This window comes from Myripristis murdjan, chromosome 13, assembly GCF_902150065.1.
Source record: "Myripristis murdjan chromosome 13, fMyrMur1.1, whole genome shotgun sequence".
Lineage (NCBI taxonomy): Eukaryota > Metazoa > Chordata > Actinopteri > Holocentriformes > Holocentridae > Myripristis > Myripristis murdjan.
In genome coordinates this window covers 21,410,214-21,425,058 of record NC_043992.1, presented here as the reverse complement: position 1 = coordinate 21,425,058, position 14,845 = coordinate 21,410,214, and the positions used below count along the sequence as shown (strand labels likewise).

At 41.3% G+C, this 14,845-nt stretch overlaps 1 protein-coding gene across 1 annotated transcript in view; it reads left to right on the top strand.

Moving 5' to 3' along the window:
* The first annotated feature begins 11,522 nt into the window (after positions 1-11,522).
* The window catches only part of si (sucrase-isomaltase), a 93,644-nt gene continuing 90,321 nt past the window's right edge, over positions 11,523-14,845 (top strand). The window contains exons 1-3 of the mRNA XM_030066364.1: positions 11,523-11,556; positions 14,202-14,322; positions 14,797-14,816. Of these exons, the coding sequence (XP_029922224.1) occupies positions 14,202-14,322; positions 14,797-14,816 (141 nt within the window). The 5' untranslated portion in view covers positions 11,523-11,556. The remainder of the gene's footprint in view (positions 11,557-14,201; positions 14,323-14,796; positions 14,817-14,845) is intronic.

Sequence of the window (14,845 nt, the reverse complement as noted above, 5' to 3'; positions counted from 1 at the left end):
ATTTTGAAGATTGCTACTTTATGTGTTTGTTTAGATTTGCTAACTATTCATTAAAGCATAGTTATCCCACGGTAAATAAAGAATTGTTAATTGTTAAAGCATAGTCAGCACTGTGTCACAAAAATATATGTCTTTCTCCCACAGCTTGTGTGTGCATCTTTCTACTTTTAAACAAGCCCTTCATAGTAGTGTGTTTTTGTTTGGTGCAGAATTGCCCTTTTGGAGGGCAAAGTTGTCTGAAATCATCCGTGCAGTGTGTCACCTTATAATGAATTTAAATGGTGGAATTGCCCTTTGCAGTTGGCAGTATTCCCATGCACTTTCCTACACACGTCGCGAGGCTGCTGACCAGCTCTCCATTATGATGAGAATTGGCCAGTAGATGATGCTGTCAAAGTGGCCACATATTTCATAGTTTTGTCACATCTTTTGTCGCCAAGGGTGTGACATACAGTACATATGTAAGTATATCATTTGATGGTGCAAGGTTGCTGAGATAACATGTCTTGTTTGATTTGTGTAATAAAAAAACATAAATATTCCATACCTTTTTTTTTTGCAGAGAATCATGGGCAATCTTGCATAATTTCATTGGGATTGGGATCATTGCAGTCAAATTGAGTGTCATTGGCCAAGAGAGAGGGAAATCAACTGAGGTTTCTTTAGCAGAGTTTGCAAGCAAGCCACTTATAATGATGCTCTTATGATTTGAGTTTGGTTTCAAGTCGGTCACACTGCAAAAAAAATGTCTGGTCTCCCTCCCTAATAGGAAGCTAGGATTTGTGGACATTCTACATCCACAGAGTCCACAATATTTACACTGTGAGGACCACTCTGGGTGTTAAACTATGCTTAAAAACCACCTGGCCAAATCACTTAGTACAGAGACACAGTTGGAGAGCACACTAATGCTAACACAGTAATCATCAACCTATTCAATGGCAGCACTTGTCCCACCCTCAACTCCTGCTCACACACATTCTCTTCTCTTTCTCCATCACACACTTTTAACCCTAAGAACCTTTGGCCAGCAATGGTGACATAATAAGCAGCATCATGCTGTGGCTATGCATGCATAGACACACACACACACACACACACACACACACACACACACACACACACACACACACACACACACACACACAAAGACACAATGTGGGTTTTAAGTCTAGGGAGAACCAGCACCTGCAATGTCTACCTGGAGCATCTACACTACACTTGACACAGACTGATGCATTTCCACCTTAGAGGATGTTGATATCTTTCTCCTTGGTACCATCTGCATGTGTGCACAACTGCCTGAACAAACAACCAAGCCCCTGCTGAATAAACAGTTTTTTCAGGACTATTTATGGGAAGGTGGCAGAAATATGACTGTATAACAGCTATGAATTATTTTTTGTTGGGCTATTTATTTATTGAGCTTAGCTGTCCTTAATTTAACCACTGCACCCAACCCACTTCAAAAACATGCATTTTTTGTTTTGAAAGCAAGCTGTCTCTGTTTCCAGCTCTCAATGTCCTTGTTAAATTTTGATGGATAATAGCACATCAGCTATCGAAGAACATACTGAAATGCGTCAACATACATTTGCATTAGTACAAGTAGGACAATGACATTAAGAAATACCCATAAACTGGCATTTTTCCATTATACAATGTGAACAACTGCAGATGAATTAGTCACAGGTCTTTATGTGACATTGGGAAGGGTTTCCAGGTACACCTTCTCTATAATATTGGCATAACTTGCTGGTGACTTGCATGCATGCACACACACACACACACACACACACATACACACATCCCCCGCCCCCACCACCCTCCACACACAAACACTTACACACACACACACACACACACATGCACATAAACTTGGTTTGTTGGCAGCTCTCAATGCTGAGCGCCTTGGTTTAAAGTGACTGGATCGATAAAGGGGAGTGAATTGCCAATTTCATTTTGTTCTATAGAAATAGGCTGGAGCTGCATTCTAGTGGGACAGCACCTGCAGTTGGCAGCGATGGAGTGGAATTGGATTTGTAAGGAGAGAAAGACTGAAGAGTGAGCAGAATGATCAGAGAGGGACTTGAACGCCTGCATCTTGATGTGCATGCATGGCATGCACACACTTTCACAAGGTCTTATGTCATTGACATGTATGCACATGCACTTGGATGCACATGAGCATGTGCATACATAGATCTCAGCCCTAAGAATTAGACACATTTTTGACCAGTGTTTAACTTCCTCATTCACTCAGTGCATACACATGCGCACTCACATCCAAGCACACATAAGCTGACACACACACAGGGACACACACACACTCACACAGAACTCATCTTGGTCCTCTTCGATCGTACAGTCTATGGCAATCAAGGTCTGTGTTGGAGGAGCAGATGATTGTGTCCCCAGACAGGGAATAGCTCATTTAGCTGATCTTCTCACTCTGTTTACTGGGATGCCATGGACTGAATCCATCACCGGACTACAGAGAATATTGGCATCGAGGATGTCTGGCCATGCAAACTGTACACAGTCTAAACCACAACATTCCAGTTCTTTCTAGTCTTCCAATCTGGCCAAAATCATACAAGTTATAGAATAAGCCTCTCCTTGGCAACAATTTCATCTTGCTACATTACCAGATTATTGTGAGTAACCAGATTATGGCAGGAAATTTGGGTAATGTGTTTACATCTGTTACTTTGTCTGATTGCTCAAACGTGCCTATACATGCACTTGTTAGTAAATCCTCCATCACATCTCCGATTTTCACATATGTACATATCCGTTCACATCTGTGAAAGGATATGTACATATGTAGGATATGTGCGTGTACATATGTATGTGTGCGTGTGTGTGTGTGCGCGTGTGAATAGAGAAAGAGGCTGACTGTGGGAGAACATTGTTTGGTTAGGTCATGCTATTGTGAATTACGCACAGTTGCTTTTGAATAACTTGATACTGGCTTTTGCTAACAACAGCCAAATCCTTTGAATCTGTGCAGTTTTTTTTTTTCCCCAAAGAATTATGAATTTCAGCACAGCAGATAGCGTAATAGCACCAACATGACATTATTACACTGTCATGATTACTGTTGTGAACACTGCTGTAAGACTGCAGTGCTGGATCTGGTATCACCTCCAAACACAACTGGAACATAAGGGTTTTTGTCGGACAAAAACAGACATGGTGGCCAGGCATTCCCAGCACTATGATTAACTAGTGAGGACCAGGCCGAATAATCAATTACAAGATGAATTACCATGCTGTGATTCAAAGCAAAAACAGCTGCCACACTTTTTTCCCCCTAGCAATTTAACTGAAACTCAATGAAATGTTGGGAAGAATAGTTAGGACATTCTGCTCTTCATAGGGTTGACATGGACTCAAGACAGGCCTCTCAGTGAAGAAACAATGGTTGGAACAAAATGGGTTACTGAAGAACTATCCCAGTATTTGGACTGAAGCTGCTAGTAGTCATCAGTGACAGTGTCGCAATTTAAAAAAAAGAAAAAAAAAAAAATCCATGCAAATGCAATGGCTCTGTGTTCCCCCAGCCAGTAAGACACAGAACATTCTTAGCACTCCATGCCAATACATATTTGTTTCATCTGATCATCCCCTTATTTCTGAGAAATGTTGCAATGTTTCCTCCCTCTTCTGTGAATCACATAAACATTTGTAAACTGTAATAACAATCAGATGTCCACCCCAAGTCATCAGTGCTCATAACTGATCTGTTTATCCATATATCTATATTTATCTATCTATATACTTCAATAGATAGATACATACAGTACAGGCCAAAAGTTTGGACACACCTTCTCATTCAATGCGTTTTCTTTATTTTCATGACTATTTACATTGTAGATTCTAACTGAAGGAATCAAAACTATGAATGAACACATGTGGAGTTATGTACTTAACAAAAAAAGGTGAAATAACTGAAAACATGTTTTATATTCTAGTTTCTTCAAAATAGCCACCCTTTGCTCTGATTACTGCTTTGCACACTCTTGGCATTCTCTCCATGAGCTTCAAGAGGTAGTCACCTGAAATGGTTTTCCAACAGTCTTGAAGGAGTTCCCAGAGGTGTTTAGCACTTGTTGGCCCCTTTGCCTTCACTCTGCAGTCCAGCTCACCCCAAACCATCTGGATTGGGTTCAGGTCCAGTGACTGTGAAGGCCAGGTCATCTGCTGCAGCACTCCATCACTCTCCTTCTTGCTCAAATAGCCCTTACACAGCCTGGAGGTGTGTTTGGGGTCATTGTCCTGTTGAAAAATAAATGATCGTCCAACTAAACGGAAACCGGATGGGATGGCATGTCGCTGCAGGATGCTGTGGTAGCTATGCTGGTTCAGTGTGCCTTCAGTTTTGAATAAATCCCCAACAGTGTCACCAGCAAAACACCCCCACACCATCACACCTCCTCCTCCATGCTTCACAGTGGGAACCAGGCATGTGGAATCCATCCGTTCACCTTTTCTGCGTCTCACAAAGACACGGCGGTTGGAACCAAAGATCTCAAATTTGGACTCATCTTCTTAACCCAAACAAATCTCTTCTGCTTGTTGCCTCTCCTTAGCATTGGTTTCCTAGCAGCTATTTGACCATGAAGGCCTGACTGGCGCAGTCTCCTCTTAGCAGTTGTTCTAGAGATGGGTCTGCTGCTAGAACTCTGTGTGGCATTTATCTGGTCTCTGATCTGAGCTGCTGTTAACTTGCGATTTCTGAAGCTGGTGACTCGGATGAACTTGTCCTCAGAAGCAGAGGTGACTCTTGGTCTTCCTTTCCTGGGTCGGTCCTCATGTGTGCCAGTTTCGTTGTTGCGCTTGATGGTTTTTGCGACTCCACTTGGGGACACATTTCAAGTTTTTGCAATTTTCTGGACTGACTGACCTTCATTTCTTAAAGTAATGATGGCCACTCGTTTTTCTTTAGTTAGCTGATTGGTTCTTGCCATAATATGAATTTTAACAGTTGTCCAATAGGGCTGTCGGCTGTGTAGTAACCTGACTTCTGCACAACACAACTGATGGTCCCAACCCCATTGATAAAGCAAGAAATTCCACTAATTAACCCTGATAAGGCACACCTGTGAAGTGAAAACCATCTCAGGTGACTACCTCTTGAAGCTCATGGAGAGAATGCCAAGAGTGTGCAAAGCAGTAATCAGAGCAAAGGGTGGCTATTTTGAAGAAACTAGAATATAAAACATGTTTTCAGTTATTTCACCTTTTTTTGTTAAGTACATAACTCCACATGTGTTCATTCATAGTTTTGATTCCTTCAGTTAGAATCTACAATGTAAATAGTCATGAAAATAAAGAAAACGCATTGAATGAGAAGGTGTGTCCAAACTTTTGGCCTGTACTGTACATATATAGGGGAGAGTGGGGTAATTTGTGCCAAGGGGCAAGTAGTGCCACCCCTGTTATCTAGAAAACCATAGAAGAAGTTGGTCATGTGACCACATATTTTTGAAGAGGCATCCATTTCACTTATCCTGCAAAGAAGGGAGACACATGGCTTGAGAGATAAGCACATTTAAATTCAAAAAACATTTTTTTGCCCTCCAAAGTAAAATTTCCATGATCAAGGTTTTTTGATTGCTGTGTTTGAAAAATTATAGAAAACTTTGAAAACAGTTCACGCAGGTTTTAGTACTTTAGTAAGCTACACCATGAGTCTATACAGTTAGCATGATGTTAGCTCAAAACAGCTGGGGGATGCATTGTTTTCAAAATGGTGGGCTTGGGGTAATTTGTGCCAAAGGGCCTTGGGGTAAGTTGTGCCAGTGGCACAACTTGTGATTATATACTGTATATTACTTTATTGTATTTTATTGTTATTGTACATTGTCTTCTTACCTTTGATCATTAAAACTATTCAGATTCAGATGAAGATGATTTGCAGGTGCTCATTTTGGAAGTTTTATTTTGTTCTGGGTACGTGTTCATGTGGCGCTAGGCCTTGTTATAGAAAAGTGGCCTGTGATCCCGTTAAAATAATAAATAAATGTTAAATAAATAATTTTGTATTGAATTTGTTTTGCTTTTATATAGCATTATCATTTGTGAGATTAAAATGATCTGTTTTACTTCAATTATCAATGGCACAATTTACCCCAGTGTATTCTCTCTAATGGCACAATTTACCCCGCACCAGGTGCAAGTTGTGCCACAAAACCACTTTTTTTTCGAAAGCTATATTTCTCAAACAGTTTATATAAGATCCAAAGTGATTGTTCCCAGGGATGCACAACATCCTAAACTATATGTGCATATTTTAGTTGGAGGCATTACTGTAATCGCCTTGCTTTAAAGGCACTTTAAGTAAAAATTGGCACTATTTACCCCACTCTCCCCTACATACATACATGCATACATACATGGTTGGAACATGGAGTAAATATTGGTTTTAAGCATCAGGTTGAAGCATCTCAGCCAGATGTGTAGCTAGGAATTATGGGCTCTGTGCACAGGAGCAGAAACTGGCCCCACCTCCACTTTCCTCTTATCACCTCACCATGAGTCAGTTTCACGGCATTTGCAGCTAACACAACTCAAACACACTCATTTCCTGACCAGTTATGTGGCATTTTCTCGGTGAAATCATAGGTTTTGTCACTATATCTAATAGTGTTAACCATCTGACATTAAAGTGACATTAAAGCTGCTAAAAATCTTTGGAGGACAAATTTGTTTTACAAGAAAACTTCCCAAATTTAATTCCTGATTGTTCTGTTTTGTGTTTTGTGTTTTGATAATACAACAGATATGCTTATTTCCCTCTGTAAATTCTGTCAGTCTACAATGGGAAAGTTTGAAACACTAAAAATAGGACATCAGCATAAGATACAGCCAAACACGCTTTCACAGTTTTATAGTTTGCATAGCCACAAACATTGATATTTATGCCACCAGATTAATACAGGTAAAACTGCATGCCTTTGTAAAACTATCTCCATAGCTGGTCTATACGCCTGCTGTGACTGTTTAAGGTTAACATGGCAATGGCATGGGCGCATGTCTTAAAAGTCATTCAAAAATAAATAAATAAATAAACAAAAATAGGACTCAGAATCTCTAAAGATGGAAAGCAAATATCAATACTAGGCATGAGCCGGATGCTCGGCTGAAACGACTACATACACACAGTACAGTGGTGTGCCGCTCACACACAACACACACAGCGACCCTCCCCTACGCCGTGTGCCCCGAGTTTCTGCTAAACTTGGTTCGTAAGAGACGCTACTTTTGAGCAGAGTTAGTGTATGGCGTAGTCCGCACGCGCCTGCTCCTTCTTGGTGTGGTCCCTGTACAGAACACAGGTTGTGTCGTAGAGCTCCGGTAGCCCGGCAGCCCGGTAGTCCGCACACGGCAGCCCGGCAGCCCAGCAGCCCGCACACGGCAGCCCGGCAGCCCGTACACGGCAACAATAATATTGTCCTCCATTTTTCGATTTCCTTGGCAGTTTTTGACATAGGTGACGTAGGGAGAATATCAACACTGATTGGCTATTGCGTCAAAGCATCACACGATATTGCGTCAAAAGTTGAAATTTTTCAACTTGCACAATGAGGCATTGGATGCGATGAAGCGTCATCGCGTTGCGTGTATCGTGTCAAACATGCCGCCTGGCCTGAAATCGTGTGTAATCGCGTCTTTGCATTGACTTTTAATGTAAACTTGAAGCGCGAATTTGCGTTATCGCGTCCGGTGTGAACACGCCTTTAGGGGCTGGGTCTGCTCCCTCTTACCGTATGGTTTCTGATATAAAGTCAGTTGGAAAACTTTGCTCGTACTGGACGTGGTAGAGTCACAGGGCTCTAGTTTCCCGGCGCAGCGCGGGGTGGCGCAGTGAGGCGAACCCCGCGCAGAGCTAGTTTCGACCGGCGAAACGGCAGAGGCGGACAGTGTCCAAGTTTCGCAGACGGACTTGCGCGGAGATGGGAGTGGTGGCGCAGCGGGGGGAGGTGCCGACAGATTCGGCTTGGCGCAGTGACAGTTTTGCGCCAAAAGCTCGCCTCCTGAAACCACGTCTACTTTCCGCGCAAGGCGGAGCGGAGCCGGCGCAGTGGAAGTTTGGCTGCCTGGCGCACATCACCAAAACCTCACAATCAGCATAAACAGTGTCAATCTCCTTTGATCTGACATCAGCTGTGACGGGACAGTTGATATGGAGATATATGTATGTGCTGATTGTGATCGTAGCATTGAATAGTGTTTTTTTCGGTATTTATTGCATCGTTCATGTGCCTGACATCCCGGAAGCCTGCCTGTGAGGTTTTGGTGACGTGTGCGCACAGCTCGCCGGTCTCCGCTCCGCGCCTGTCTCCTGGGCTCCGCTCCGCCTGCGGCAGTAGACCTCCTTGTCAGCTGTGTAAACTTTCATTACGCCTTCGCGCAGCGCATTTTAAAGGCGAGGACAGGGGCTCATTTGATTGGTTAAATGTGAATCGGCTGTGTCAAACCCACTCCACGCCTTCTCTCCTCCCTTGCGCCGGTAGGAGGGACGGCGGAGTACTTGCGCCACCGAGAACGGCGTGCCAAACTTGGAAAATCCGCCTGGCCACACCCAGTTGGCGAAGCGCATCTGCGCTACGCCCCCGCCTCGCCTGGTCTGCGAAACTAGAGCCCACAGTCTTAACACACACACACACACCACTTACACACATACATTAGCTCAACACACAAAGTATATTATTTTGATTTTATTTTGGCTGCATGCACTGAGAGTCTGACACTTTCTCACCGTAGTTGTATACAACTACATGTATATTTACACACACACACACACCAGCATATATACAGTATATATATATATATATATATATATATATATATATATATATATATACACACACCAGCGGCAAGTGGTGACGTCTTTGTGTAGTCATGCTGTGGTCCCAATCTCATACGAGCGCCCACAAGGGCGCGAGCTCGAAAAATTTTGGCCATTTATTTATTAATAAAAATGCATAATATGGTTTTTAACTATACTATCAACTCGAAGACTCGATTTTGATAGACACGTGTGCGCATTTTGCCCCAATGTTACCAACAAAATGTTGGAATTTACCATGAGATCTGAACTATTCGGATGTGCCATGGGGTGATGCAAACACACAGCAATGCCACCAGCTAGCCTACATGGTCAATGAAATGACACACAAACATGCCCAGTTGACCATCAGGCAGGCTACGCACCAAAGTGATAAACGTCAGAGAACACCTCTTTCTCATAAAACCTGCAATAGCCTAAATCGATGAAACATGCCAGGTTACTCAATTGAAGTTGTATTTTCACCCATTTTGATTGGCACGATGCAGATGAAAGAACAAACTAATGTTAACGTTCCTGTACTAGCTAGCCAGCTAATGACGTTAGCGGTAGCTAGCTGTCAAGTGACTGACTTGCAGTTGCTGCTGAACATTTCAACCGAGCTTGCTACGTAGCTACTCGTGTTGCGCATGCGTCTTTTGAAAAGCTGATTCGCAGACAGCTTATTTTCCATTGAAAACGCCCACGCACAGGAAACACCGGCTGCAAAACCACTGTAAATACTCGGTATCACAGAGCTTCTGAGGCTGTTCTGTAAATAGTTTTCCAATAAACAATAAATATAGCAATTTCAGGCTTATGCTGCGTTCCTTTGTACATTGAACCAAGTCGGAACTTGGAAAAAACTGACCTCCTACATGGAATATAGCAATGGAACACCAGAAGGAGTCGGAATTTCAATACGGGAACTTGGAGCTTTTCGTTGTAGATCAAGCTCGTTATTTATGGAGCAGATTCAACATGGCAGTGCCCACAGTGGAATTTATTTTCCCTCGAATATTGATTTTATCTTGTATTTTGAGCAGAGTGAAACATTCGATGCGTTGCAATTTCTCATTAGTCCCATGTAATGTTGGCCGAACTGTATTTTGATGCCTTTTCAATAAATTGCGAACATTATGCTCTCGTCCAGCAAGCTTGCTAACGATGGTGCTAGCCAACGTTAACGTTGGCACTGTAAACTTGGTTTAGCTGGCTCATGTTTGCTAACATTAAGGTTACTGAACAATGTTAATTGAATATAAACTAGCTGAAGAAACATTAGCTTCGTGGGGGCGTCCATGTTTGTTTCCACTACTTCCAACCTAATACAATGGAACACATTTACATTGGAAGTTGGGCTCAACACATTTTTGTTCTGGTTCCGACTTGTTTTTTTTTTTACCCAAAGGAACGCAGCATTAAAATAACCTACCGGTTAAGCCCAAACGTTTCCGGTCAAACTCAGCCAACTTCCGGGTTAAGTTTCGCCCACTTCCGGTTTCGGCCCCGCCCACTCCGAGTACGGATACGGATAATGTAGATGGTTAAACAGATACAGATACAGAGACAGATAGTGGTGTACTCTCTCATCCCTAGTCAATACATACACCATAACACCGGTTAAAGACAGCTCGCCATTCAGAGGGAGAGGGTTCTGGTCTTGTTGGTGGCTTGCCTGGGAACATTTCAACAATAGTGCCAAGTGCGTCATCTCATTTTGAACTCTATCCATGGTTTTACTCTTATTTTATTTGACAGCAATATTAACACATAGTTGTATTTTTTTTTTTTTTTTTTTTTTGTCTTAGTATTAGTTTATTATAATGTCTCCTGCTGATGAATGTTCATCTGGACTCATTGTCATCTCAATGACAGTGAGAAATGCATTCAAAACAAAAACAACATCAAATACAAAGACAAAGTCAAAAATAAAGGCAAAGTCTAGCACCTCTGCTAAGCAACATTTTCATCAAAGTCAATTACTGTTGGTTAAACATAATTATACTTAAATAAACTATAAAATATAAAATAAATCATTGCACATATATTGGTTGATTTTTGCATGTTTGTTTTGCTGAAAGTAAGAGAAGGCAGTCAACATGTGACTTCATAAAAAAAAATGGCATTTTAGTTAAAAGGAGTAGGAGGAGCAGTTCACTGTAATCCACAACAATCTCAGATCATACTGTCGATAACTGCAGTGTCATCAATCACACGTGTAACTGAAACTTCAATCATGATTTATTGCTAACAGTATGATATGATATGTATAATAAACTAGCAGTAAGTGTTTTTATACTGTCAAGTCTCTGTGTGTGTGTGTGTGTGTGTGTGTGTGTGGTTGTAGTTGACCCATGGATTAGAAATTCTATTTCATACGCTGTGACTCAACATCCAACATCCTTGTTTTGTAACGATTTCCAGTTATTTACACACACACACGCACACACACACAGTCATCAGCACTGTGGAATCAAACGAGGTATCTGGAGCGAGGCTGCTGATGTTTTCTCACACTGCAGAAAGTTATCTCACATTTTATGGCTTTGGGGCTATAAAACACACACACACACACACACACACACACACACACACACATACATACATACACATACAATAGGAAGTATATGAGGCGTGAGGACCAAGAGGCCACGATATATAGAGAATAAGGCATTGTCTAGCAGGAACACTTCACCTGAACACCAGACAGAGCCAAGGTAGGATCGCTGCAAACTTTCCAATTGTCTGACTCCATAGAAGTAACCTTTACTTTGTATTGTACACTGACTGAGGTAAACAATTTGTTTCCACATTCATTTTCAGATCAGATCACAGGCTGGCTTTAGAGATAGCATTTGTTTGCATGATACAGTATGATTTATATGATGTTAGATAATAGATGGATATCGTGAGGAAAGCAGGCTTCACAATGAATAACTGCAACTTCAGTGAATGTTAATAGCACTTACTAACTAACTAACTAAAGGGTCATTCCATGTCATTTCACCAAATTTTCAGGACATCCCACGCACTTGGGTCTCAAAAAATTCTGAAAAATTCACCAGTTGCTCCTTATGTATCCAATAGGCACACTGTAAAATTTTAGTTTGCTCGGATGGATACTTTTTGAGATACGGCCAATTTAGTGAGGGATGTGTCGATTTTGGTGCGATTTTGGCACGTCCTTATTTTTCCTCCATTTTTAAAAACGCAATTGGTGAAATAGCCCCATGTTTGGGATAACAAAAAAAAAAAAAGAGGAAGAACTTGCATAAAGAAAAAATGTTTTATATCCCAAGAAAGAGCAAGCTTTGAACTTTAAATTAAAACAGAGATCAGATTTTTTCATACATTCCCACATGCAGTTATGGGCCAATGAAGATGTGCCTGTCTGCCTGTCCTCTGTTCTCTTTGTTCTCCATTTCCTTTCTTTCACCAAATGGCCCCTAAATAGAAACTATTACATATAAACTATTCTCATTGTACACATGATATTCACCTTCTATCTGTTGTCTTTCTTTTTCATCATTTGCCTATAGCACACAGTTCGTCATATTACACAGTTTTACACAGAAAGTTAATGATAATGCTGGAAATGTGAAACTCATGGACACTGCATCAGTATTCCTTTGATAATAGTTAAAAATAATAATAATAATAATAATAATAAAAGATGTTCAAATGAAAATAACCAAGACAAAGTGGACGTAGTCTTAGGTTTTTTACAGCTATAGAGGATTTTTAGTACAGTTGTAATGTTACTCACAAAACTTCAAAAATACAAAGTTGATTAGGGGCACAGCAACCGAAGAGCTAGGCTACTCCCTATAGGGAAGTTTTGATTTTTCTTCATTTACATTTATACCAGAATATACAAATTAAACCAAAGGGAGAAGTAAAATTAATGCATTTTTAGGTTTATAAAACAACATAAGTGCATAATGAAAATGTTTAAAATTGACTGTTCACTTCATAGTGTAAGGGAGTTTATAATGAATCTGCTTAAAGCTCAATGTTCGGTGTCTCCTACCTCCTGGCTATTTTGTTTTACCATTTTTTTTCTCCAGTGCTTCTCACTGCTAATACTATAATACAGTAATTTCAGGGTGTTAATTTTTTATGGCTGCGGCTGTTTATGGTTATGTTGATGGTTATGTGACACCTAGGCGGGGGGAGGGGGGGGGGGGGGGTTAAATCCCACAGGCTAACTGATATGGGTGTAAGTTATTTTTAGATAGATCATATTACTGTAATACATTTAGTTTGAGTCAAGTACGAGAACGTTGTAAGGTTTGTACTATGTGATCTTTGTGTGTGTGTATGTGTTTGTGAAGTAAATCTGTTTACACAGCCATGTTGTGGAAGCTAGCCTTTATTACAGGAACACTATAAACTTATTCATTTTAGGGTGAAGACCTGGTTTAAAGTTAAGGTAACTGTAGTGTTGTGTTAGGGTAAGGGTTAGGGTTAGGTAAATGGCGGTTATAGTTAGGGTTAGGATACGTCTCGAGGGAATGAATGTAAGTCAAATATAATGTCCTTTGAAGTGATGGAAACACAACTGTGTGTGTGTGCATGTGGTACATTGTGTTTTTGTATATGTTTGTGTGCTCAGCAGTGCTTCTGCATGATGTACCGCTGAATGCAAACACATGGGGGCACGCACATGTTTGGCTCCCCGTCTCTCTCTTTGCCCTCGCCTGCTCTTCACAGCACATTAAACAGGATGGCTATAAGCCTCTCATTCACCTGACACAACACACACGCACGCACGCACGCACGCACGCACGCACACACACACACTCACACACACTCACACATTCACCTTGCTTTTTGTTTCCAACAGTATATTGGAGTGAAGCCTAATTGCTTGAGTGATATGATGGGTGTGTTTGTGAAGACTAGGCCTGGCCTGGCAGGCATTTTTGTCAACTGTCTGCCTGTCCTCTGTTCTCTTTGTTCTCCATTTCCTTTCTTTCTTTCTTTCTTTCTTTCTTTCTTTCTATCTTTCTTTTTTTCTTTCTTTCACCTTTAGAAAACTCTCTCCATGGGTGTTGGATGTATATTTTTGTACTTGCTGTTTTCACTGTGTGTGCTTGAAAATGTGTGTGTGTGTGTTTACATTTGTTGATATTCTGTGTGTCTGTGTGTGTAGGTATGTGTGTGTCCTGCCGGTGGGCCTCATTAAGCAGGGAGGAAGTCTTTGAGACCTTGCCTTTTCTGAACTTCGGGTCATTTAGTGGGTGTTAATGATGTTGGCCTTTGTAATCACTCTCTGTGTGTGTTTGTGTGTGTGTCTGTGTGTGTGTGTGTGTGTGTGTGTGTCTGCATGCATGCATGTGTGTGGACGTGCGTTTGTTAGATGGGGAAGAGGAGGTTCTCTAGTTTGGAGTTGACCCTGATAGTCTTGTTCCTGTTGATGACTGTCGTGGCCATCACTCTAATAGCTCTCTTTGTCGTCCAGAAGAAAGTGACTGATGATGGTAGGTGAAGACACACACACACACACACACACACACACACACACACACACAAATAGATAGAAAAGACAGTCATATCAAGCATCATATATCCAACAACTGTTCATAACCAAAAGATAAGTTAAATTTGACCTGACAAAGGGCCTAGGCTCAAAAAGTTGAATTTAACTTAAACATTACAGCAGATGAGTGCGCAGGTTCTTTATTCTACTTCTTCACTGCCAACAAAAAGCTTACATAGCCACACCAGCAAAACAAAGTGATACCAAAATGAAACAAAAGCCACAAAAAGGAGAAAGATTAAGGGGAAAACTCAAACACTGGAGGTTTTTTTCAGTGATGTCGAGAGCAGTGGGACTTGAGCGAGTTCAAAAGAGACATTGAGCTGGCAGAATTTCTGCTGGTCAGGTAAAATGTCCTTTCGTCAAATTAAATTTACTTCGGTCATCTTGTGTGTTCTTCTGTCTCTTCCTCTAGCCATGTGCATGTGTCTGCATGTGGGTCGGAGCGATATGGAGGCAGAACT